Raw genomic sequence first — 24,296 nt, forward strand, 5'->3', positions numbered from 1 at the left:
GTCTGCAAGCCACCACTAGGGGGAGCTCCCTGTACACAGATACATGATAAGGTTCTGTCTGCAGCCACCACTAGGGGAGATCCCTGTATACAGAGATACATGATAAGATCCTGTCTGCAGCCATCACTAGGGGGAGCTCCCTGTACACAGATACATGATAAGGTTCTGTCTGCAGCCACCACTAGGGGGAGCTCCCTGTACACAGATACATGATAAGGTTCTGTCTGCAGCCACCACTAGGGGGAGCTCCCTGTACACAGATACATGATAAGGTTCTGTCTGCAGCCACCACTAGGGGGAGCTCCCTGTATACAGAGATACATGATAAGATTCTGTCTGCAGCCACCACTAGGGGGAGCTCCCTGTACACAGATACATGATAAGGTTCTGTCTGCAGCCACCACTAGGGGGAGCTCCCTGTATACAGAGATACATTATAAGATTCTGCCTGCAGCCACCACTAGGGGGAGCTCCCTGTATACAGAGATACATAAGATAAGATTCTGTCTGCAGTCACCACTAGGGGGAGCTTCTTATATGCAGAGATGCATGATAAGATCCTGTCTGCAGCCACCACTAGAGGGAGCTCCCTGTACACAGAGATGCATGATAAGCTCCTGTCCGCAGCCACCACTAGGGGGAGCTCATTACATATGGGCTTTGTTTATGTCCCATTGATCTCAATTGTAAGCTCCTTCTAAATAGTGACGGCAATAAGACAGACTTTTATCATTTCACTTATTTTTAACTATATATACTTTTGCAACTGTACATTTTTACATTTATTTTAATCGTTATTTTCAATATAATATAATTTTGATATTTTCAATATATAATTATGGCCACTATGCTGCTGTGCTTTACAGCAAGTACTTGGAATTAAAGTGGTTATGTCCCCACGTCTATCCCAGGGTGGCGAGAATTGATGCCAGAAGCCCAATTACATGAAATCCTTGGTAGTCTCCTGCAATGATGGATCCTCTCCTTGGGCGCTCTGCCAAGGCCTCGATAATCATGAGCTGCACCTCGCCCATCCGCTGATGATTGACTGACCGTAATACAGTGCATAGGGAGATAGCTGTCAATCAGCAGAACGCAGGCAGAGCTGAAGCACATGTATACTGACTGTCGGGCAGCATAAACCTGGTGACTAATCCCCTTTAAGAAAGTGAAGTAAGAACCTGACCTATTGATGTCCTTTTGAGAGTGTAGTGGGCACGCTGGGTGCAGAGAGCGATCACGTCCGGCGCAGAGAGCGATCACGCCCGGCGCAGAGAGAGATCAGACAATGGTATGTTATGTGCATGAAATTGCATAAGAGAGCAACTCCTGATGCACAAAGCAAACTTAAACATGGAGGGGATTGGAAAGAGAAAAAATAAAGTTTGGACCCATTTGAAACCACGACCAATAGGTTAAAAAAGCAAACAAAAACCACAATAGGACACAGAATTGCCTTCTTCACCCAGCGCTCTGTATCAGAAGGTCCAGGCTAAATCCTGAGTGGGTTTTGGCAGTTTCTATCCGCGCTCCTCACCCCTTACGTGTTGCTGACAGCAGATACCGAAACCAAAGAAACGAAAGACCTTTTAGAAAGTACAACAAAGCAGTACTGAGATAGTCCAACTGCTCGGAGCAGCCCTGGGGAGTACAGCATGGTGGATGCAGACCTTCAATAGCCGCCAAGGAGGATGACCGACTAGCCAAGAATGGCGCCATGTTACCTCCCTGCTAGAAAGTCCAGACCGGAAGTGGGTGCGCCTCCGTGTTGAAGACAAACTTGTCTAGGTTCAGCAAATCAACATCATCAGAAAAAAGTAGGAATAGGTATTTTAGGGTCTCCCCCAGGAAGAAGCTCTCCATCTTGTCCCGTGGCTGAGGGTTCGTGGTGCTTTGTACGTTGTTAATGGACGAGTAGCCGCCAGATTCGACCTGATGAGAAAAAGTAATTGAGATTAGAAGAAACAAATCTGGCCTTCGTCCAAAACCAGCACCACCCCTGTCAGCTGGTTATGTCTGGTATTGCAGTTCAGCTCGAGAGACTCTGATAGAAGCTTAGGACAGAACTTCACCTAAAAGACACAAGTTAGAATGGAGCCATGCACAATCAGCAAGCTTCTAATTGTTATCTTTAGGTCCATGGCCGGCGTTCGGTGCACACATCGTTATCTGGGAACCATATGCACAGTAACAATAGTGTAATGTATGTAACAGGGGTAAGTTACCAATACACTTGCCCCTAGCCATAGAAGACCCAATAATGACGAGCGGCTGGCGTGTATTCCTTACCCGCGTGTACTTATTGAAGTTCTGCAGTATCTCCCAGCCCCAATCCTGATACTTCGTGTCACCGGTGAAGCGGTACAGGTAGAAGAGGCTTTCCACGGTCTCCGGCCGCAGGAGGTTGTGTCTGTCCGCAGGCTGCAGAGGAAACAGAAGAGGTGAAAACACTTCAAGGGGTTGTCCTATATACAGGATAGGTGAGTCATGATCGCTGGGCATCGGATTACAAGAATGGGGGGCCTAAAACCTCCAGTGTGACTAGAGGGACGTGAGCGTGTGCAACCACTGTGGATTGGAATGGAGGTCGCACATTTCACTGCTGCTTCATTCACACAGGGGACATTGGGACTCATAGTATCAGGATAAGTGAGGGTCTCAGCGGACACATTTTTCATCTATCTTGTGGATAGGCGATGAGTGTGGTTTATGAGACATTTATGGATCTTTTGTCGTGCAGGAACCTATATGATGATTAAGAGGGGGCAGGAACTCACCTTCACGTCGATGTCCTTACTTCCCTTCGATGCGTGTAGGGAGAAGTGGGAGATCTCGGGGCTCAGACCGGTCTCCATCTGCTTGTACATTTGATAACAGGTCTCCATTAGGGCCCCGGCCAACTCCATGTGATCACTGGTGATCCCGTTATGGGCTCCTAAGGCCAATGTCCCCGGGAGGAAACAGACTAGGTGATCCTAGAGCAGAGAGGAAGAGTCACGATCAGCGGCGGCTCATCAATGGTAATGGAGAAAAGGTGCACAAACTGTATTAGTCAAGGGACTACAGTCACTGTACCCTGAAGCTTTGGGGTCTATTCCTCACTTGCCTAAATATTCCTGACAACGGGAAGTGGCGGGAAATCGGGTTGTCGGACCTCTGCCCTGCTGTCCGGATGATAGAGACCATTATGGACCCCCTAAGAATCATATGATCACGGAAACCATTAAACCTTTATGTCATCGGTCTAAGAGGACACCCAGCGGGGGCGACTACTAGCTGCAAGTAAGCAACCCGGTAGCAGCCACATTTGGGGGACCCTGTCTCTTGCACTCCATGTTCTCAGAAATTATTATGGAGGGAAGTGACTGCTAAGTTGATAATGCGCTTGTATCGCACAGGATGGGGGTTGTCTTAAGAAGGAAATCCCTTTAAATGAAGAGATCATTAAGTTAAAAGGATTTAATCATTGAAGAAATTACCGTAATCATACAGAAAATGCAGAAATCGGGTCAGAAAAATGCTCTCGACGTAGGGAGTTAAGTGTCCACTGGGCAGATCCCGAGCATGAATGTATCCGGCCACTCAGTCTCCTGACCCCAGATGTCATCCACTGGCCGCCCCAGCGGTATTTGATGATAGTGGTGGAAAGGGTTAATAAGCATAAAAGTGACAGGTTTCCTTTAAGGAGTGCTCCCATATGGCAGTGAGGAAGGTATGACTTTTTCATACTTTGCAGTCCACTCTCCATGATGGACGCTCCTAGTACGATAGGTTTGCTGTACCAGAAGTAAAGCACTGCGATATCTATGTAGGTCATGTGAGTGGTTTATATTGGGTGATCGATGCTCATGACTCTAATATGATTGGACATATCATGGACAGATTGGCGTCACATCAGCGCTGCCATTGTGTCCGTCCTGGTCCGTGCAGCAGCACCACCGTGTGGTAGATCACCGGTACCACAACTCATGGTAGCTGAACATCTACGGAACAGTTGATAATAAAAGATCTCACCATTTTTGGGCTGAAGTGACCATGAGAAAGTTCCCCAACGAATGTCAGTCTGTTTGGCTCAGATTTCCGCAGCAAGTTTTTCTTCACGCCTTCAATGGCCTGCATGTAATCCTCGAGGAACCTGAGAACAGATAATTAGTATTCGTGAAATATTAAGGAGGAAGGAAGCCCCCATATGTAATATAACGACTCTTGTAAGGACTTACGAGGCTTCTTTTTTTCCGCTTTGAATCCACTGCTTAAGCAAATACTCGTAGTAGCTGTCAGCTCTGGCGCCAAGAGTGAAGACGCCAAGATGGCTGAACTGCCCGCTGTTGGTGTTGATGAACATGGGCACCAGGCCGTCCCGCTTCCCAGACAGGGTGTGAACATGTTGGGTGACCTGATCCACCACGTTCTGGAAGAAAATTTTCAACATTTTATATATGCACACGTAGATAGGACATTAACCCCTTTCAGACACAGGTAATCCTGGTGGGTCTTATGCCGGACACGCGTGTATGGAAGGGGCTCAGCTGTGCAGATGCCGGCCGAGCTACACAGCAGCGCCTGGCGCTAGCTATGATTGCTAATGTTTAAGCATATAAATGATAATGTATAGCACAATCGTTCAATCGCGGGCAGAAGATGTGCGGTGCGGGTAGCTGGGGACGTCACTGGCTGAGCTTCAGGAAGGATGAGTCCTTGTACTATATACCAGAATACTGATGTGTTGTAGTGTGGAACTGTGTAGTACAAGCGATCTAAACTTTTTTAAGTTTTTTTTTTTTTTTACAATTTTACATTGTCCCAGGATGGGACATCACAGTATAGTGTCAGATGGCCGATCTAATATTCTGCAATGCTTCTGCACTGCAGAATATCACGTCAGCATCTGACAGCAGACAGGGAATGAGGCATGTCAGCGAATTATCTCAGCAGGCGCTCACAAGCCACTTTCACTACAGGACCCCGCAGCCATCTTGGGGCCAGGGGTCTCCATGGAGACCATCAGAACAAGGCGATCGCATTGCGATGTTCTGATGGGAGCACTCAGAAGCACTGTGTGCGATCTCCTCTACTTTGCTGTCACTATTGACAGCGGCATCAGAGGGGTTAACCGCTCGCCATCGGTGCTAGCACCGATCATGGGAGTTGCTGCGGGCTGTCAGCTCTCACACAGACCAGACATCCGCACCCGATCGCCACGGCGCTCAGCATGAGGCCACGCCGTACTTACACTGTGGTTTGCGGGAACGCACCTCCCGCAAAGCACTATATGTACGGTGCATGTCGGGAAGGGGCTAATGCCATAAAAACAAAAAATACTGGAAGAATTGCGGCTTTTTTTAACCATTTAACAGCAGTACAGTTCTTTTCCCATCATTAACCCCTTGACATTTTCCATTCTTTGCTCCCCTTCTTCCCACAGACTTAACTTTTTTATATTTTTCCGTCAATATGGCCAAGTGACAGATTGTTTTTTTTTTTTTTTTGGCGGGATGAGTTGTACTCTTGAACGATACCGTTTTTACCATATAGTGTACTGGAAAACAGTAAAACAAAAGTTGTTGGTGTGGGGAGAGCGGTGCCTTGAAGGGATCTGTCGCCCCGAAAAGGGATCCGTAGTAAACGGGGTACATGGAGGCGACACTCCACATTCTCGCCTGTTGTAGGTTTGGGGAGAGCAAAGCCCTTAAGGGACCCGTCGCTCCTGTAATCATTTGCAAAAAAAAAAATTGAGAAAATAAAGGTAAAAATGAAAAGCTATAGATGTGTTCTGAAAATCAGAACCCATGTGCCTCCTACTGACACTAAGCTTGAACTGGTTTGGCTGGAGCCAGTGGGCGGTGTATACTGCAGAGGAGGAGCTAATCTGTTTGTATCTACTTAGTGTCAGCCTCCTAGTGGCAGCAATGAGGCGATGGAGAAAAAAAATCCAAGGGCGGTGAAATTGCAAAAAAAGTGCAATTCTACAATTTTATTTTTTTACCATGTTGACTAAATGCTAAAACTGACCTGCCATTATGATTCTCCAGGTCAGTACGAGTATTCAGATAGCAGACATGTATAGGTTCTTTCTTATTTAAGTGGTGAAAAAAATATAAAAAGTTTGTGTAACAAAAAAAAAAAAAAATGGTACCATTTTCCGAGACCCGTAGCGTCTCCATTTTTCGGGATCTGGGGGCAGGTAATGGCTTATTTTTTGAGCCGAGCTAATGATTACCAATTTAAGCTAGATACGATGTTTTGATTGCCCGTTATTGCATTTTAGTGCAATGTTGCGGCGGCCAAAAAAACCCATAATTCTGGCGTTTTGATTATTTTTCTCATTATGCTGTTTACTGATCGGATAAATTATTTTATATTTTGATAGATTGGGCGATTCTGAATGCGGTGATACCAAATATATGCATTTTATTTTTTTAAATGTTTTATTTTGAATGGGGCGAATGGGGGATGATTTGAACTTTTAAATACCTTTTTTTTGTTTTACTATTTACTTTGCTTCAACAGTTTTCTCAGGAGACTTGAAGATGTGATTTTCTGATTGCTTGTGCTACACATAGCAGCCCCGTTATCTGTAGCAGAAATCACCATCTTCTATGAATGCTGGCCACTGGGCAGCACTCATAGCAGATCAGCAATAACAAGCACGGGGGTCTCCTCCAGACCTCCGGTTATCATGCCAACCCAAGGAATGGTCTGAGCCCTCATGTGTGTATGTATGCAGCAAAAAAGGAGATTTTTGTGTACTCACCGTAAAATCTATTTCTCTTAGCCTCTAATTGGGGGACACAGGACCATGGGTGTTATGCTGCTGTCCACTAGGAGGCGACACTATGCATAATCTGAAAAAGATTAACTGTGGCTCCTCCTCTGCAGTATACACCCCTGGATGGCATCAGCCTTCTCCAGTTTTGTGCAAAAGCAGTAGGAGGAACGTAACATGAATAACATAATTATGCCTGTAAGAAGGCAACTATGTACGAGCTCAAGAGCACAATATGAGAACTCAACAGTTACAACGGCCCGGAAAGGGCAACAGGGTGGGAGCTGTGTCCCCCAATTAGAGGCTAAGAGAAAGAGATTTTACGGTGAGTACACAAAAATCTCCTTTACTCTGTCGCCTCATTGGGGGACACAGGACCATGGGACGTCCTAAAGCAGTCCCTGGGTGGGAAGCAATGGACGAATATTGTGCAGACAAGCCCCTATACTTAGGTTACCGCCGCCTGCAGAACACATCTACCCAGGCTCACGTCCGCTGAGGACTGGGTATGAACCCTGTAGTGTTTAGTAAACGTGTGTAGGCTAGTCCAAGTGGCTGCCTTACATACTTGTTGTGCCGAAGCCTGGTGCCGAATGGCCCAGGAGGCCCCTACCGCCTGTGTAGAGTGTACCGTAATACCGGCAGGAAGAGGAGAATTCTTAAGGCGGTAGGCCTCTTGTATGGTGGATTTGATCCACCTGGCAAGGGTAGCTTTGGAAGCTGGCAGACCCTTGTGGCTGCCTTCCGGAAGGAGGAAAAGAGAATCAGACCTCCAGAAGGACGCAGTCCTAGACACGTATATTACGCAATGCCCTGACGAGGTCAAGCGTATGCAGAGCCTTCTCCACTCTATGAACCAGACAAAGGGATGGTAGTGAAATTTCCTCATTGAGGTGGAAGTTGGACAGAACCTTCGGAAGGAAGGATGGGACCGTACGAAGAACTACCTTGTCCTGGTGAAAAGTCATGAAAGGCCGTCTGCAGGAGAGTGCTGTCAGTTCAGACACCCTGCGTAGCGGAGGTGATTGCCACCAGGAAAACCACCTTCTGGGAGAGAAGGCGGAGCGGGACCTCCTTAAGGGGTTCGAAGGGTGGTTCCTGCAATGCTGTCAGGACCAGGTTGAGGTCCCACGTTTCTAGTGGTCTCTGTAGGGGGGAACCAATCGGGAAACCCCCTGAAGAAAAGTCCTTACTTGCGGCTTGGTAGCAATGCGTCTTTGAAAAAGCACTGAGAGGGCTGACACCTGGCTCTTAAGCGAGCCCAATGACAGCCTGGCCTCCAGACCCGATTGGAGAAAACCAAGTATTTTGGGTAGGGAATAAGGCAGTGGGGTCTGGCCACGAGATTCGCACCAGGTAAAGAAAGCTTTCCAGGTACGGTAATAAATCTTGGCAGAGGCTGACTTCCGTGCCCTGATCATGGTTCCAATGACGTCCGGCGAGAGCCATGCCTGGGTTAGAACCCAGGTCTCAAGGGCCACGCCGTCAAATTGAGAGCCCCTGAGTTCTGGTGGTAGAACGGGCCTTGTGATAGAAGATCGTGGCGGCCGGGGAGACGCCAGGGGGCGTCTGCTGTTAAGTTGTACGATGTCGGCGTACCATGTACGTCTGGGCCAGTCCGGTGCAATTAGGATGGTTGGAACTCCCTCTTGTTTGATCTTCCTCACAACTCTGGATATCAGGGGGAGAGGTGGAAAAATGTACAGAAGCTGGAACTGGGTCCAGTCCTGAACCAGAGAATCTGCTCCGAGCGACCGCAGATCGTGTGTTCTGGCCATGAAGTTGGAGACCTTGGCATTGAAGTGGGATGCCATTAGGTCCACATCCGGGGCCCCCCAGCGATGGCAGATCTGGCGAAAAATTTCGGGATGGAGAGACCACTCTCCCGAATCTATCTCTTGTTGGCTGAGGAAGTCTGCTTCCCAGTTGTCCACACCTGGAATGTGGACCGCCGAGAGAACCGACCCTGTGTCCTCCGCCCAGTGGAGGATATGTGACACTTCTCGCATCGCCTGGGTACTGCGGGTCCCCCCTTGGTGATTCACATATGCCACAGCCGTGGCATTGTCCGACTGCATTCTGATTTGAGAGGCCGCCAGTAAGTGATGAAAGGCCCTCAATGCCAGGAGGATGGCCCGAATTTCCAGGATGTTGATGGGCATGGTCGCTTCCACTGGGGACCACTTGCCCTGTGCCCTGTGGTGTAGGTGCACTGCACCCCAACCTGTCAGGCTCGCATCGGTGCTCAGAACTTTCCATGGTACGGCTTCTATTGCTGCCCCCATCCTGCCGAGGACTCTCATGGCAAACCGGAGCGATCGAGGGGGTTTGCGGAGGAGGGTGCGAACTCCTAGACGGACAGCCAGTGCCTTGTCCTTGGGAATGAGTACTAGACCCCTGGAGGTGTTGAATAGCATTCCCAAGAAGGTCAGAGACTGACTCAGGGTTGCTGATGACTTTTGCAGGTTGACTAACCAACCCATGCAACTCAGAGTGTCGATTGTGATTGAGACGCTGAGCTCGCAGTCCGTGATGGTGGGAGCCTTGATGAGTATATCGTCCAAGTATGGAACGACTACTATGCCTCTGGAGTGCAGGACGTCCATGGTGGCTGCCATGACTTTGGTAAACACTCTGGGAGCCGTGACGAGTCCAAACGGGAGAGCCACCAACTGGTAGTGGTCCTGGTCGATTGCCAACTTGAGAAATCTCTGATGAGCAGGTGCAATCGGTATATGCAGGTATGCGTCCTGTATGTCTATGGAGGCAAGATATTCTCCCTTCTCCATGGACGCAATGATGGACCGAAGGGACTCCATGCGGAAGTGACAGACCCGTACGTATTTGTTGAGTTGTTTTAGGTCCAGTATGGGCCGCATGCTGCCTCCTTTCTTGGGAACTACGAATAGATTGGAGTAGAACCCTCGGAAGCGCTCGGCCATGGGGACCGGTACTATGACTCCTGCTTGAAAAAGCGAGGAGACCGCTTGCCGGAAGGCACGAGCCTTGGCTGGTGGTTTTGGGGGGACAGAGAGGAAGAATCGGTCCGGTGGGTTGGAGGTGAACTCTATCTTGTATCCGGAAGACACTAGTTCCCTGACCCACTTGTCTTCTGTAATAGGCAGCCAGACGTGATGAAAGAGCAAAAGTCGGCCGCCTACGGGTGTGGTGTCTTCCGGGGTCCGTGAGTCATGATGAGGAGAAAGTCTGAGATTTTCCTCCTCTAGGTTTAGACTGGGCTGCTTTTGACTGCCAGGTCTTGTCCGACCTTTGCGTTGATAGTGAGTTGTCCCTGCGTGGGGAACGGTTACGATTTTGTGCTGGACGCGAGATGGACCAGCCCGAAGAATTCCGAAAGGATTGGAATCGAGTTTGGTTACGCTTCTTGTAAGTGCGTTTAGGTTTCAGTTGGGGAAGAGAGGTACTCTTACCCCCGGTGGCGTTGGATATCATTGTGTCCAACTGTTCACCGAAAAGTCGCTCACTGAGGTAGGGGAGATGACTGAGAGACTTCTTTGAGGCTGCGTCGGCTTTCCATTCCCGCAGCCAGAGGATACACCGAATTGTGATGGCGTTTGATGCTATCCCCGCTACGCCCCTTGCTGAATCCAGAGCTGCATGAAGCATGTCATCTGCTACGACTGCTATTTGAACTGCTTGGTCCGATAGCTCAGGAGCGGATGCTTGGAGAGCTTGTAAATTTTTGGCCCAGGCCAGAATGGCCTTGGCAGCCCAAACTGAAGCGAACGCGGGAGCCAGGGAGGCCCCTGCGGCCTCGTAAATTGAACGAGCCATGCGTTCTACCTGCCGGTCTGCTGCGTCCCTGAGGGTTGAGCTATCTGGCAGTGAAAGGAGAGTCTGTGCTGCTAGTCTAGAGACTGGGGGATCCACTTCGGGTGGGTCTGTCCACTCCTTGGTATCCTTCTGCGGGAAGGGGTAACTCGCCTCCAGATATTTGCGATTAGCGAATTTTTTCTCAGGCTGTGAGAACTGCTTTTTAAGGATCGCCTTAAACTCTGGGTGGTTAGAGAAAACCTTAGGCGGCTTCAGAGATCCTTCAAAGGAAATCTTGTGTTCTGGGGCCTCTGGTGGTGGATCAGAAATGTCCAGCACCCGATGGATGGAAGAGATTAAGTCCTCAACTAGCGCAGTATTGCTAGGGGGGATTGGGATCAGGGACCCCTCCGTTTCCTTGTCTGAGTCGGAGTCACAGATGTCTTCCGAATCCTGTGTATCATCTCTGGTCGGGGATTGCGGAGATCTGCGTTGTGTCCCTGGAAGGGGACAGTCTAGCTGACCTGGAACTACGGTGTCTCTCCCTAGAAGGGGGTGACCGAGTGCTATGGGATGACGTAGATGGACTGTGGGTCCGCTTGCGTCCTGACTTAGACGTGGCAGTGCCAGGGTCGTCCTGTCCCTGAGCCAAGCTCTCCCTTTGCTGGGTAACAGTCATAGCCGAGGCATGACTCTGCAGAGCCTGAAGCAATGTGGAGGTTAGGTTATCTATAGACTGCGTCATAGATTGCAACATCTGAGTGACCCATTCCGGCGTAGCATTAGACACCGAAGCATTGGCAGGGGCCTCTTGGGGCTCTGACACAGTAGTCTGAGTGCAGTCCTGGCAGTGTGGGTAGATACTGCCACTGGGGAGAGCGGTCCTGCAGGCTGTGCAGAATGCATAATAGCAGTCCTGCCTGGTTCTCTTGGACCTTGAGCCCGGCATAGTGCACAGAGTGCAGAAGGGCTGCTATCAGAGGACGTTACTGCAGAGAAACCTATAGGGGAGCCTTATAGGGAATATGGATTCACAGCCGAGTAAAACAACCCAGCTGTGATCTTACCCCACCAGTTTACCCCTAGGTCCAGCGCCGAAGATCCACAGTCCTGTGCCCCCCGGAGACTGGCTGGCCTAATCCTGGTCCTGCTGACCGGGAGATGCAGGGTTAATCCTTGCTGCAGTAGAAATGGCCGCCGAGGAGAAGAGGCAGGGGGAGAAGGGGGTGGAGAGCTGAGAAAAAGGCGGCAAAGCTGTGTAAAAAATGCGCCCTGTCTCGATCCGCCCCCTCTATCACACTGTAGAGTGTCATATTTGTCATCCGGGGGGCGGGCCGGGGGGTGGAGAGAAGGCGGTGGCTTCAGCTAGGCCGAAGCCGGGGCCTAAATTAGATGCCTGATGCCCAGAAGGGCTCCAGACCGGCGCGAAAGTCCGGGAGGGGGTCGGATCTGAACCGAACCCCCCCGGATTTAAAGGCAGGATAGCGGTGTGGCTGTAAGCGGAAGGGGGGCCCAGTGAGGGGTCCCCCTGAGGCAGTATAGAGCTGGTGCTGCCGCAGAGACAGGGGCGCAGGGAGCCCTGTGTCTGTCTGTGCCATGCCTGCCTGCACTCCCCCCGGCCCCAACAGGAGCCCGCAGCCGGGCTGGGGTCCCTGGATGCAGGCGCAGTGTGCTGGCCCATTGCTGGGAGCTGTAGGATGCTGCCTGTACAGGCCCTACCTGAGGCATCTCAACCTAATACCCCCAGAGGGGGATTAGGGAGGGTGCTTTGTCACCTTCAGGGGCCTTTATCCTCGCCTCGACCTCAACCCAGAAACCAAAAGGAATTGGGAAAGGAGGGGGGGTCTTGACTTCGAACCAGCACCCGAGGGACTGGGGAAGGAGCCATGCCGGGCACCCCGTAATAGGGGGCCGAGGAAGGAGCCATGCCGGGAGTCTCACAGGAGACCCACTTTTCTTCATCTGTAAACCGTCAGGAAAAAAACGGAGTAAAAGAAAAAAATCTTAGGTGTGCCTCCTATGCGACACTAAGCAAAGACTGGAGAAGGCTGATGCCGTCCAGGGGTGTATACTGCAGAGGAGCCACAGTTAATCTTTTTCAGATTATGCATAGTGTCGCCTCCTAGTGGACAGCAGCATAACACCCATGGTCCTGTGTCCCCCAATGAGGCGACAGAGTAAACTATAGTTATGGCCCGTGAAAAAAAAAAAAAAAAAAAAAAAAAAATGTAAAAACATGCCCTGACGGAGTAGTGCAATATACCTTAAACTGTTCATCCCCTGTCAATCTGGACAACTCTCTGAACTCCAGCTGGACGCTGGTCACTTCAGCCACTGTGCTGTCAGATGTCCAGCGTGGAGGATGGGCAGTGCCCCTGCCAATGTTGACATCAGAGTAAGGCACTTTGGATGGGGTGTTGAAGGCTGGGAGCAGGCGAGTGCCAATGTCTTTCTAGGAAGACACAAAGAAAAGGGTAAAAAGTTGGTAAACTTTTGAAGAACTTTCATAATTTCTGTATAGGGGGTTAAACAGTAATATACCACCCATCCACCAATCTCCTTATCATCTAGGACCATGACGCAATTTTGCAGAGCGATGGATTCAAGTATCCTGTGATCAGGACGTGTTTGCAGGAAGGGTTCTTCTCTGTGAGGGAAGTGTCACCCCCAGATAGCGACATGTAAACATTAACGTAAGTAGTACTTTAGGGGTTAACCCTAATAAATAATCAAGCAGTGGCAATAATATTGAGCCCCTCTAATGTCTGTAGACAGGAATCTGTCACCAGCGCCCTTTAGCTCTCCCAATGTTCTCCGACAGCCTTAGGCATTTGATGCATGCTGGGAGTAATAATTCTGCAACCGCTGGAGAGGTAGACCTGTTTGGGCACTTCGTAATTAACCTTATTACACTCCTCTGGTCATGCACAATGGCACGTTGGCCGGGGGGGCAGCCCATAGGAACCTCCAGTATGGATGTAACCTGGCGGGACGTACCGCCTTCTCAAGGAACAGTGGGTCCTGGGTCAAGTGGTACGTGCTCAGCAGCCCCCCCAGGATCCGGATGGTGCTCTCAAACAAGTTGACATCCACATTTTTATCAAACGTCAGCTTGGTAGCCACCCATTCTCTGGCCTCCTGGAATTCTAGAAGAGAAGAGGTAAAAAGAAATACATTGAAAAGGGGCAGAAACAGTTTACAAGATAAAATGGGGGGGGGGGGGAGAGAGAATGGGATTTGGGAGCAGCAACCACCTACATCCAGTAAAACCACTGTTGTGACATTGTAATTTAAATGTGAGTAACTGATTAATGATTCATGACTGATATAACCATTATAAAGCAGATAGGCATCTGCCTCCAATCGCTGCTGTGAACCCCGTAAATGCTGCTATGAATCCCTTGACACCGGCATTTAAGCCAGACTGTTCTGCCTGTGCATCCATTCCAGGCAACAAAAGCAATTCTACACTCTCCCCAGAAGCCATCGTAGGGTGATAAAGGATAGCCATGACCAGCTGAAGGCCCTGTCACTATGATCTTGCTCCCTTGATCTGAGCTTCCCAGGAGGCCATGATGAGGCACAGTTGCAATACTGTAGTCGCAGGTACAAGTCACCACATGGATACTTACAAAGAAAAAAAACAACAAATAAAAATTCTGATTTATGAAAATAAAGTTATTTACCCAATAAGGTTAAAAAAAAACATACAGAAATTGCTGAAACTAAAAAATAAAATAAAAAAATAAATAAAATAAATTGCGATCAACACATGGTATGGGGCCAATAAAAATGACATCTCGGCACACGAGCCACAAAACCTTAAACAACTCCATCAACAGAGAAATAAAGTTACAGAACTCAAAACGTCGGCACAAACCAGGTTTTTCTTTATTAAAAAAAATACAGTGCCTTGCGAAAGTATTCGGCTCCCTGGAACTTTTCAACCTTTTCCCACATATCATGCTTCAAACATAAAGATACCAAATAGAATTTTTTGGTGAAGAATCAACAAGTGGAACACAATTGTGAAGTTGAACGAAATTTATTGGTTATTTTAAATTTTTGTGGAAATTCAAAAACTGAAATGTGGGGCGTGCAATATTATTCGGCCCCTTTACTTTCAGTGCAGCAAACTCACTCCAGAAGTTCATTGTGGATCTCTGAATGATCCAATGTTGCCCTAAATGCCTAATGATGATAAATATAATCCACCTGTGTGTAATCAAGTCTCCGTATAAATGCACCTGCTCTGGGATAGTCTCAGGGTTCTGCTTGAAGAACAGAGAGCATCATGAAGACCAAGGAACACAACAGGCAGGTCCGTGATACTTTATACATATTAGTCCAATAATAGAATTTACGCAGAACACAGTCAACACAATGGTGCACCAAAAGGGGCCTGTTGGATAATAAACAGGCCACAGAACGTTCAGTTCAAACATATAATTAATTTATAACAAAAAGATGATAAAAAGTTCATCACACAACATGTACAGTTTGTAAAGAATGCCTCCAATCCAATAACTGGTTTCAAGTGCGGTACATATATCCTAACAGTAACACCTTTATACTAAATAATAAGGTAAGTCGCAAAATAACTTATTCCTTAATTATTGTTAACCCAATTATGTCAGATAATTTGCCTAGGAAAAAATATATATATATCTGCTCTGCTGAAGTGCCAATGTGCATAAATGTATAGCTAACTGCCCAAACAGCCTATAAGGCTTGTATAGTAATATGCATTAAGTTAAACCATCATAAATGTGGGCCAAATCACAACATATTATATACCTACATGCACTCGCACAGGACCAGCATGGGTTTCATGCTGGTCCTGTGCGAGTGCATGTAGGTAATTATGATCTCATGATAATGCCGCTGTCAGAGTCATGCCTGGTCATATTGTTAGCATTCAAAGCTTAGGTGTCATATAATATGTTGTGATTTGGCGCACATTTATGATGGTTTAACTTAATGTGTATTACTATACAAGCCTTATAGGCTGTTTGGGCAGTTAGCTATACGTTTATGCACATTGGCACTTTAGCAGAGCAGATATATATATATTTTTTCCTAGGCAAATTATTTGACATAATTGGGTTAACAATAATTAAGGAATAAGTTATTTTGCGACTTACCTTATTATTTAGTATAAAGGTGTTACTGTTAGGATATATGTACCGCACTTGAAACCAATTATTGGTTTGGAGGCATTCTTTACAAACTGTATATGTTGTGTGATGAACTTTTTATTATAAATAAATTATATGTTTGAACTGAACATTCTGTGGTCTGTTTATTATCCAACAGGCCCCTTTTGGTGCACCAGGTCCGTGATACTGTTGTGGAGAAGGTTAAAGCCGGATTTGGATACAAAATGATTTCCAAAACTTTAAACATCCCAAGGAGCACTGTGCAAGCGATCATACTGAAATGGAAGGAGTATCATACCACTGCAAATCTACCAAGACCCGGCCGTCCCTCTAAACTTTCATCTCAAACAAGGAGAAGACTGATCAGAGATGCAGCCAAGAGGCCCATGATCACTCTGGATGAACTGCAGAGATCTACAGCTGAGGTGGGACAGTCTGTCCATAGGACAACAATAAGTCGTACACTGAACAAATCTGGCCTTTATGAAAGAGTGGCAAGAAGATAGCCATTTCTCAAAGATATCCATAAAAAGTGTTGTTTACAGTTTGCAACAAGCCACCTGGGAGACACACCAAACATGTGGAAGAAGGTGCTCTGGTCAGATAAAACCAAAATCAAACTTTTTGGCAACAATGCCAAACGATATGTTTGGCGTAAAGGCAACACAGCTCATCACCCTGAACACACCATCCCCACTGTCAAACATGGTGGTGGCAGCACCATGGTTTGGGCCTGCTTTTCTTCAGCAGGGACAGGGAAGATGGTTAAAATTGATGGGAAGATGAATGGAGCCAAATACAGGACGATTCTTGAAGAAAACCTGTTGGAGTCTGCAAAAGACCTGAGACTGGGACGGAGATTTGTCTTCCAACAAGACAATGATCCCAAACATAAAGCAAAATCTACAATGGAATGGTTAACAAATAAACGTATCCAGGTGTTAGAATGGCCAAGTCAAAGTCCAGACCTCAATCCAATCGAGAATCTGTGGAAAGAGTTGAAAACTGCTGTTCACAAACGATCTCCATCAAACCTCACTGAGCTCGAGCTGTTTGACAAGGAAGAATGGGCAAGAATTTCAGTCTCTCGATGTACAAAACTGATAGAGACATACCCCAAGCGACTTGCAGCTGTAATCGCAGCAAAAGGTGGCGCAACAAAGTATTAAGTTAAAGGGGCCAAATAATATTGCACGTCCCACTTTTCAGTTTTTGAATTTCCATAAAAATGTAAAATATCCAATAAATTTTGTTCAACTTCACAATTGTGTTCCACTTGTTGTTGATTCTGCACCAAAAATTTACATTTGGTATCTTTATGTTTGAAGCATGATATGTGGGAAAAGGTTGAAAAGTTCCAGGGGGCCGAATACTTTCGCAAAGCACTGTATATATGTCCTTAAGGGGTTAGAAGCTCTGCAACTTTCTATTACAAACTCTCAGCTGTGAGACTACTTAGGACAGGACTCATTTTCAGTCAGTCGGATGTAAACAAGAAAGTTTCCATTACTGTCACCAAGCAGGGATCTTGCAAACAGTGAATGAAAACATGCAGGGTTTTAAACGCTCACCTTCTTTCAAGCCAAGGATCCACATGGTGTCCAGAGCATCTATGAGGGTGAGACCGAGTCCAAACCATTCACTGTAGGATTTGGAGATGGGCTTCAGCTCGTCGTGGCCCCAGGCGAACTGCTTGTAGCCCTTCCAGGCGTGACGGAAAGCCTCGATGACGGCCTCCTGCCGCTCGCTGATTGGGACTAGGAGAGTACCACAGATTACATTAGGCAGCAAAAAAAAAGCTTGGCTACTTGGTCACCACTTTGTGCATCAATGCCTCCTTTTTCAAGGTTGATGCTTGCTGTCAATGAATGGGAATATTCAAAGAATACATTCAGTGCCTGCTAATCAAGAGCTCTGATGCACAGTCACACACTGAATTTCTGAAGTATCTGGATGTACATAATAAATAACTCAGTACCCTGACAGCAAGCAGAGATACTGAAAAGGAAGGTATTAAAAATGAAATACAGTACAAAGTTGTAATTATTTGCACTTTAATCATTGATTACCATGGACCAAATAAAACTATTTCCTACCGGGCTCCTTTTCCTCTGGGACATTCTGGGGAGGGGGCTTCGTGGGCTCCAGGGCTCTGTTTGGTGATGGGGCTGACGTCTGGACAGGTTCAATCACTGCTCCTCTCCAACTGCAAAAACACACAGAGATCTTGAATGGAACGGTTCAATGGGGGATTACTGAAAGGGCCGTACACTACCAAATATCAGCGACATAGCTAAAGCTTTGACCCGCTCCCGGATCTACCTGATGACTGGCTCCTGGTTATCTGCCTCCTCCGGTCGCTGCTCGTTATCTTCCACCTTTTGGCTCTTGCTGGGGGGCGGCTGTAGGTTCGGTGGTCCACGCTTATTTGGTCTACGTGGCTTCTATTATAAAAAAAAAAACATAAAATGAAAAGAATATATAATGAGACCCCGACCCCATGCTGCTCCCAGACCCCTGGTAACTCCGTTGTACCGGCAGCTGGGGCGGTGGCTGAGGCTTTGGAATCTTCTCGTCTGGGTCTTCTGCTTGTTTGGGGGCAGGTAACACGGCTGGGTGTGCGGGATTAAAGCCAGGCACGTCCCGTTCCTCATTACCCCCTTCTATCTGGCTTGTCAGACCTAAGAACAGTCAGTAGTAAGTGATTACAGAATGCAGACAACTCATCACTCATCAATCTGCAGCCACTGCCAGAGTAAGGGCCGTACGAGGCATCAGCCAGGAAATAAGAACTGACATCTACTTTAAAAAAAATTTGAGTGGTTTCCACGACTATTGGAATTACATGGGCTGAATCCTGCAGGAACAGCTCAGAACAAGACTGAAGGCCCTGTTACAAGTCTCACATAACATGAATCTACTCCAGAGCTGCACTCACAATTCTGCTGGTGCAGTCACTGTGTACATACATTACTGATCTTGAGTTACATCCTGTATTATACCCCAGAGCTGCACTCACTATTCTGCTGGTGCAGTCACTGTGTACATACTTTACATTACTTATCCTGTACTGATCCTGTTACATCCTGTATTATACCCCAGAGCTGCACTCACTATTCTGCTGGTGCAGTCACTGTGTACATACATTACATTTCTGATCCTGAGTTACATCCTCTATTATACTGCAGAGCTGCACTCACTATTCTGCTGGTGCAGTCACTCTGTACATACATTACTGATCCTGTACTGATCCTGAGTTAAATCCTGTATTATACCCCAGAGCTGCACTCACTATTCTGCTGGTGCAGTCACTCTGTACATACATTACTGATCCTGAGTTAAATCCTGTATTATACCCCAGAGCTGCACTCACTATTCTGCTGGTGCAGTCACTGTGTACACACATTACATTACTGATCCTGTACTGATCCTGAGTTACATCCTCTATTATACTGCAGAGCTGCACTCGCCATTCTGCTGGTGCAGTCACTGTGTACATGCATTACATTACTGATCCTGTACTGATCCTGAGTTACATCCTGTATTATACCCCAGAGCTGCACACACTATTCTGCTGGTGCAGTCACTGTGTACATACATTACATTACTGGTCCTGAGTTACATCCTGTATTATACTGCAGAGCTGCACTCACTATTCTGCTGGTGCAGTCACTGTGTACATACATTACATTACTGATCCTGTACTGATCGTGAGTTACATCCTATATTATACCCCAGAGCTGCACTCACTATTCTGCTGGTGCAGTCACTGTGTACATACAGTACATTACTTATCCTGTACTGATCCGTTTATTATACTACAGTGCGGCACTTACTGTGGAGTCACCATGTCCACAGTGCAGCTCTGGAGTATAATGCATGATATAGTACAAGGGTCCCCAACCTCTAGCTCGGGAGCCACATGTGGCTCGCAGTGCCATGAATTGTGGCTCACGGCTGTCTGCCATCTTGGTGCATTAGCTCCAGAGTTATTAAATTGGTATGAAGAGCACATATCAAAATGGTGAACTTTATGAGTAGCCCTGCACAGAAGAGCAGATTTGGGTACACTTCTACTGGTCTTGGGGGTTTAGAGATAATTTAGGTTTGGTACGCTGGAGACAGGATTATACTACCAACCAGAAGAGGTGCTTGAAGCTGGATGTGACTGTGTTGGGAGTGTGTGATGGGACAATGCTGAATGTGGTGGGAACCCCTGGATCTTGGTATACTGCTTCGGGGTGATTTGTGTGAAAAACCTTTAGTCATCATTATACCCATAATGGGGGCTTTGGTTGCCATTACTGTGGGGGGGGGGGCAGTAGCTGGATGTGGCTCGCAGGGTCAGAAAGGTTGGGGACCACTGATATAGTGTATGTCCTCAGTGACTACAGCTGACTAGTGCAGTACTGCTGTGTGTGATATATGGATTTCCTGCGGATGTCACTTACTCTTCCAGTGCTCGCCAAGGTTGGAGAAGGACACCACCCCACAGACGGCCAGTAAGGTGCACAGGAACAGGATAATGCTGCGCTGCAACCTCGACAGCTGCTTCCATTTCTGAAAAACAAGACAGGAAACATGGGCCAAAGGAGGCGCGGGCCAGCAGCCATCACCACTTACTATGGAGCATAAGGGATGTATTAATAATGAACTCCGGTCTCCCGCCCATATAGCAACCAGCAGCCTGTACACAACAGCGCCCCCACATCCTGAGGATACAAAATGTATCAGACCTGACTACCTGAACTGACGACTGATTTCTCCCAGAAGGAACCTCAAAAAGAGGCCAAAAATGACAAGCGCTATAACAACGTGGACCCTGCACCATGGAGCCTAAGCCTCTTGTCTCAGGGGTGTCACTGGGGTTTTCCGTTGTGGTACTGAGGGAGAAGGAAGGGTGGGGGGGATCTCGGGAGAGGGAGGTCCCTACGGTAAAAGCATTGGGGGGGGGAGGATCTCTCTGGTTACAATATTAAGGGGGGTTCTTTGGGACTGCAGTACTGGGTGAAGGCAAAGAATTGGATGGAGGTCTCTGTGGGTTGCTGTATTGGGTGTGAGTTTCTGGGATTGAAGTATTAAGGTAAGATCTCTGGGGTCACAGAATTGGATGGGGGGTCTGTTGTGTCACAGTGCTGGGTGGTGGGTGTTAAGGGGGTCTCTGAAGTTGCAAAATTGAGGTCACAGAACCAGGCGTGGGTCGTCTCTGGCCTCACAGTAGCGGGCGTGGGTCGTCTCTGGCCTCACAGTAGCGGGCGTGGGTCGTCTCTGGCCTCACAGTAGCGGGCGTGGGTCGTCTCTGGGCTCACCGTACCGGGCGTGGGGCGTCTCTGGGCTCACCGTACCGGGCGTGGGGCGTCTCTGGGCTCACCGTACCGGGCGTGGGGCGTCTCTGGGCTCACCGTACCGGGCGTGGGGCGTCTCTGGGCTCACCGTACCGGGCGTGGGGCGTCTCTGGGCTCACCGTACCGGGCGTGGGGCGTCTCTGGGCTCACCGTACCGGGCGTGGGGCGTCTCTGGGCTCACCGTACCGGGCGTGGGGCGTCTCTGGGCTCACCGTACCGGGCGTGGGGCGTCTCTGGGCTCACAGTACCGGGCGTGGGGCGTCTCTGGGCTCACAGTACCGGGCGTGGGGCGTCTCTGGGCTCACAGTACCGGGCGTGGGGCGTCTCTGGGCTCACAGTACCGGGCGTGGGGCGTCTCTGGGCTCACAGTACCGGGCGTGGGGCGTCTCTGGGCTCACAGTACCGGGCGTGGGGCGTCTCTGGGCTCACAGTACCGGGCGTGGGGCGTCTCTGGGCTCACAGTACCGGGCGTGGGGCGTCTCTGGGCTCACAGTACCGGGCGTGGGGCGTCTCTGGGCTCACAGTACCGGGCGTGGGGCGTCTCTGGGCTCACAGTACCGGGCGTGGGGCGTCTCTGGGCTCACAGTACCGGGCGTGGGGCGTCTCTGGGCTCACAGTACCGGGCGTGGGGCGTCTCTGGGCTCACAGTACCGGGCGTGGGGCGTCTCTGGGCTCACAGTACCGGGCGTGGGGCGTCTCTGGGCTCACAGTACCGGGCGTGGGGCGTCTCTGGGCTCACAGTACCGGGCGTGGGGCGTCTCTGGGCTCACAGTACCGGGCGTGGGGCGTCTCTGGGCTCACAGTACCGGGCGTGGGGCGTCTCTGGGCTCACAGTACCGGGCGTGGGGCGTCTCTGGGCTCACAGTACCGGGCGTGGGGCGTCTCTGGGCTCACAGTACCGGGCGTGGGGCGTCTCTGGGCTCACAGTACCGGGCGTGGGGCGTCTCTGGGCTCACAGTACCGGGCGTGGGGCGTCTCTGGGCTCACAGTACCGGGCGTGGGGCGTCTCTGGGCTCACAGTACCGGGCGTGGGGCGTCTCTGGGCTCACAGTACCGGGCGTGGGGCGTCTCTGGGCTCACAGTACCGGGCGTGGGGCATCTCTGGGGTTACAGTTTTGTGTGGGTTGTCTGGAGGTCACAGCACTGGATGTGGGACTCAGTGGTTACAGTCTCCCCCCATCTTGTGAGCCTACCGCATACATTGCTGGGTTACAGGTCACTTGTGACATCTGGACAACCACTGAGCAGTAATGGACTATATTGCCCTAGACATGGGCTCCTGACACACACAACCCTAACATATGGGGCCCCAGAACCAGGAGCAATAGCCATTGGGGGCCAAAATTCCCCCATATCAACACGGCTGGGTGTGGGTTCATTAACCCTTGCCCTCCCAGTAACAGGTGATATTAGCCCCTCCTCACCCGCCAGCACGACCTCCGCCTCCAGTGCTTGCTGTTGTTGTAGCCACCGCTGCCGTCCGGATGGATGAGTGTGACGGACATGAAGTCCCGACGCTGCGGGGCGTACATGGCCGCTGCGCTTTACCCTCTCCCCATGCCAAGCTTCCCTGGAGAAGGAGGAGCAACTCTAGGGAGGAACGGGAACTACAGCCCGGGGCTGCGGCCTACCCTCCATGTAAACAAGCTGACAAGTGCCATGCGGGTCACTGCGCATGCGCGGCAGGAGCACGACGGCCTCTAGCGCTCAGCTGTCAGTCCGGAGCCGCCATATTGGATGAGGGCACTTTCCATTATTACCGCTGCTGTACATTATATGTCCGGAATGAGGAGATAATGCTCAGGAGATATACAAGAATATATTACAGGGAGTTCACTAAAATCCAGTGTGATACCAACCATACAGTTTTCGAAAACTGCCAATCAGGTCACTGCTTTCTTTAAAAACAATAGATGTGGAATCCATTGGTTACTGAGGGCAGCTGCTGAGTTCTCCATGTGTTGGCTTATTCATCGGAAAACAGAAAAATAGTCTGAAAGTATAAACGGCCAGAGTGACCAATCACAGCGCAGATTGGTTGCTATGGGAAACAAGAGCAGGTTGATAAATCTTCCCCATGGTACTAGGCCCAGACCCTCTAGTTCCACTGAATGGAGCCTACACTCTTAGGCCGGCGTCACACTAGCGAGTTTTACGGACGTATGAGCGCAGAAGATACACCCGTAAAATACGCATAACACACGGCCCAATGATTCCCTATGTCCCAGCTCCTATCAGCCATATTTTAGGGATCCGTAATATACGGTCTTGTACGGCCGTAGAAAATCACAGCCGCCAATGAAAGTCTATGGGGGCGAGAAAAATACGGATTACACACGGACCAGCAGTGTGACTTGCGAGAAATACGCAGCGGTGTTAAGAGAGAAAAGCCGGTAATTCAATTGCCGGCTTTTCATTTCTCCTTCACAAACCCGACAGGATATGAGACATGGTTTACATACAGTAAACCATCTCATATCCCTTTTTTTTTGCATATTCCACACTACTAATGTTAGTAGTGTGTATGTGCAAAATTTTGGCGCTGCAGCTGCTAAAATAAAGGGTTAAATGGCGGAAAAAATTGGCGTGGGCTCCCGTGCAATTTTCTCCGCCAGAGTGGTAAAGCCAGTGACTGAGGGCAGATATTAATAGCCTAGAGAGGGTCCATGGTTATTGGCCCCCCTGGCTACAAACATCTGCCCCCAGCCACCCCAGAAAAGGCACATCTGGAAGATGCGCCTATTCTGGCACTTGGCCACTCTCTTCCCACTCCCGTGTAGCGGTGGGATATGGGGTAATGAAGGGTTAATGTCACCTTGCTATTGTAAGGTGACATTAGCCAGATTAATAATGGAGAGGCGTCAATTATGACACCTATCCATTATTAATCCAATAGTACTAAATGGTTAAGAAAACACACACATTATTACAAAGTCCTTTAATGAAATAAAGACACAGGGTGTTGTAATATTTTATTATTCTCTTAATCCAGCTGAAGACCCTCGTTCTGTGAAAAAGTAAAAATAACAAATCAACAATATCTCATACCTTCCGATGATCAGTCACGTCCGACGATGTAAATCCATCTGAAGGGGTTAAATCATTTTACAGCCAGGAGCTGTGCTAAAGCACTCGCTCCTGCCTGTAAAACCCCGGGTACTGAATGGAAAGCAGGGTGATCTGTAGTTACCTTGAGTTGCGGTGATGCGCCCTCTGCTGGATGTCCTCATGAACTGGAGCCTTGGAAAAGTT

General features: G+C 48.9%; 1 protein-coding gene across 1 annotated transcript; it reads right to left on the reverse strand.

Moving 5' to 3' along the window:
- Positions 1-738: 738 nt before the first annotated feature.
- Positions 739-22,753, reverse strand: MAN1B1 (mannosidase alpha class 1B member 1). Its single transcript, XM_077284613.1, has 13 exons — positions 22,469-22,753; positions 20,151-20,259; positions 18,235-18,380; positions 18,022-18,143; positions 17,796-17,905; positions 17,271-17,456; positions 13,538-13,686; positions 12,804-12,992; positions 4,221-4,411; positions 4,015-4,135; positions 2,778-2,975; positions 2,290-2,421; positions 739-1,932 (listed from the first exon to the last, which is right to left on the reverse strand). Exons 1-13 carry the CDS (start codon positions 22,574-22,576, stop codon positions 1,732-1,734), a joined length of 1,962 nt encoding a protein of 653 aa, XP_077140728.1. The 5' UTR covers positions 22,577-22,753; the 3' UTR covers positions 739-1,731.
- Between the last annotated feature and the right edge of the window lie 1,543 nt (positions 22,754-24,296).

Source organism: Ranitomeya variabilis, chromosome 2 (genome assembly GCF_051348905.1).
Source record: "Ranitomeya variabilis isolate aRanVar5 chromosome 2, aRanVar5.hap1, whole genome shotgun sequence".
Taxonomy (NCBI): Eukaryota; Metazoa; Chordata; class Amphibia; order Anura; family Dendrobatidae; genus Ranitomeya; species Ranitomeya variabilis.

What these genes read in the sequence shown, in the direction of transcription:
- MAN1B1 (XM_077284613.1), bottom strand. Translation starts at nt 22,576, where the DNA reads ATGTACGCCCCGCAGCGTCGGGACTTCATGTCCGTCACACTCATCCAT. An exon ending in AACCAGGAGCCAGTCATCAG is followed by an intron (nt 17,906 to 18,021) that starts GTAGATCCGGGA and finishes GTGTTTTTGCAG; the next exon opens with TTGGAGAGGAGCAGTGATTG. An exon ending in GATCCTTGGCTTGAAAGAAG is followed by an intron (nt 13,687 to 17,270) that starts GTGAGCGTTTAA and finishes CTTCTCTTCTAG; the next exon opens with AATTCCAGGAGGCCAGAGAA.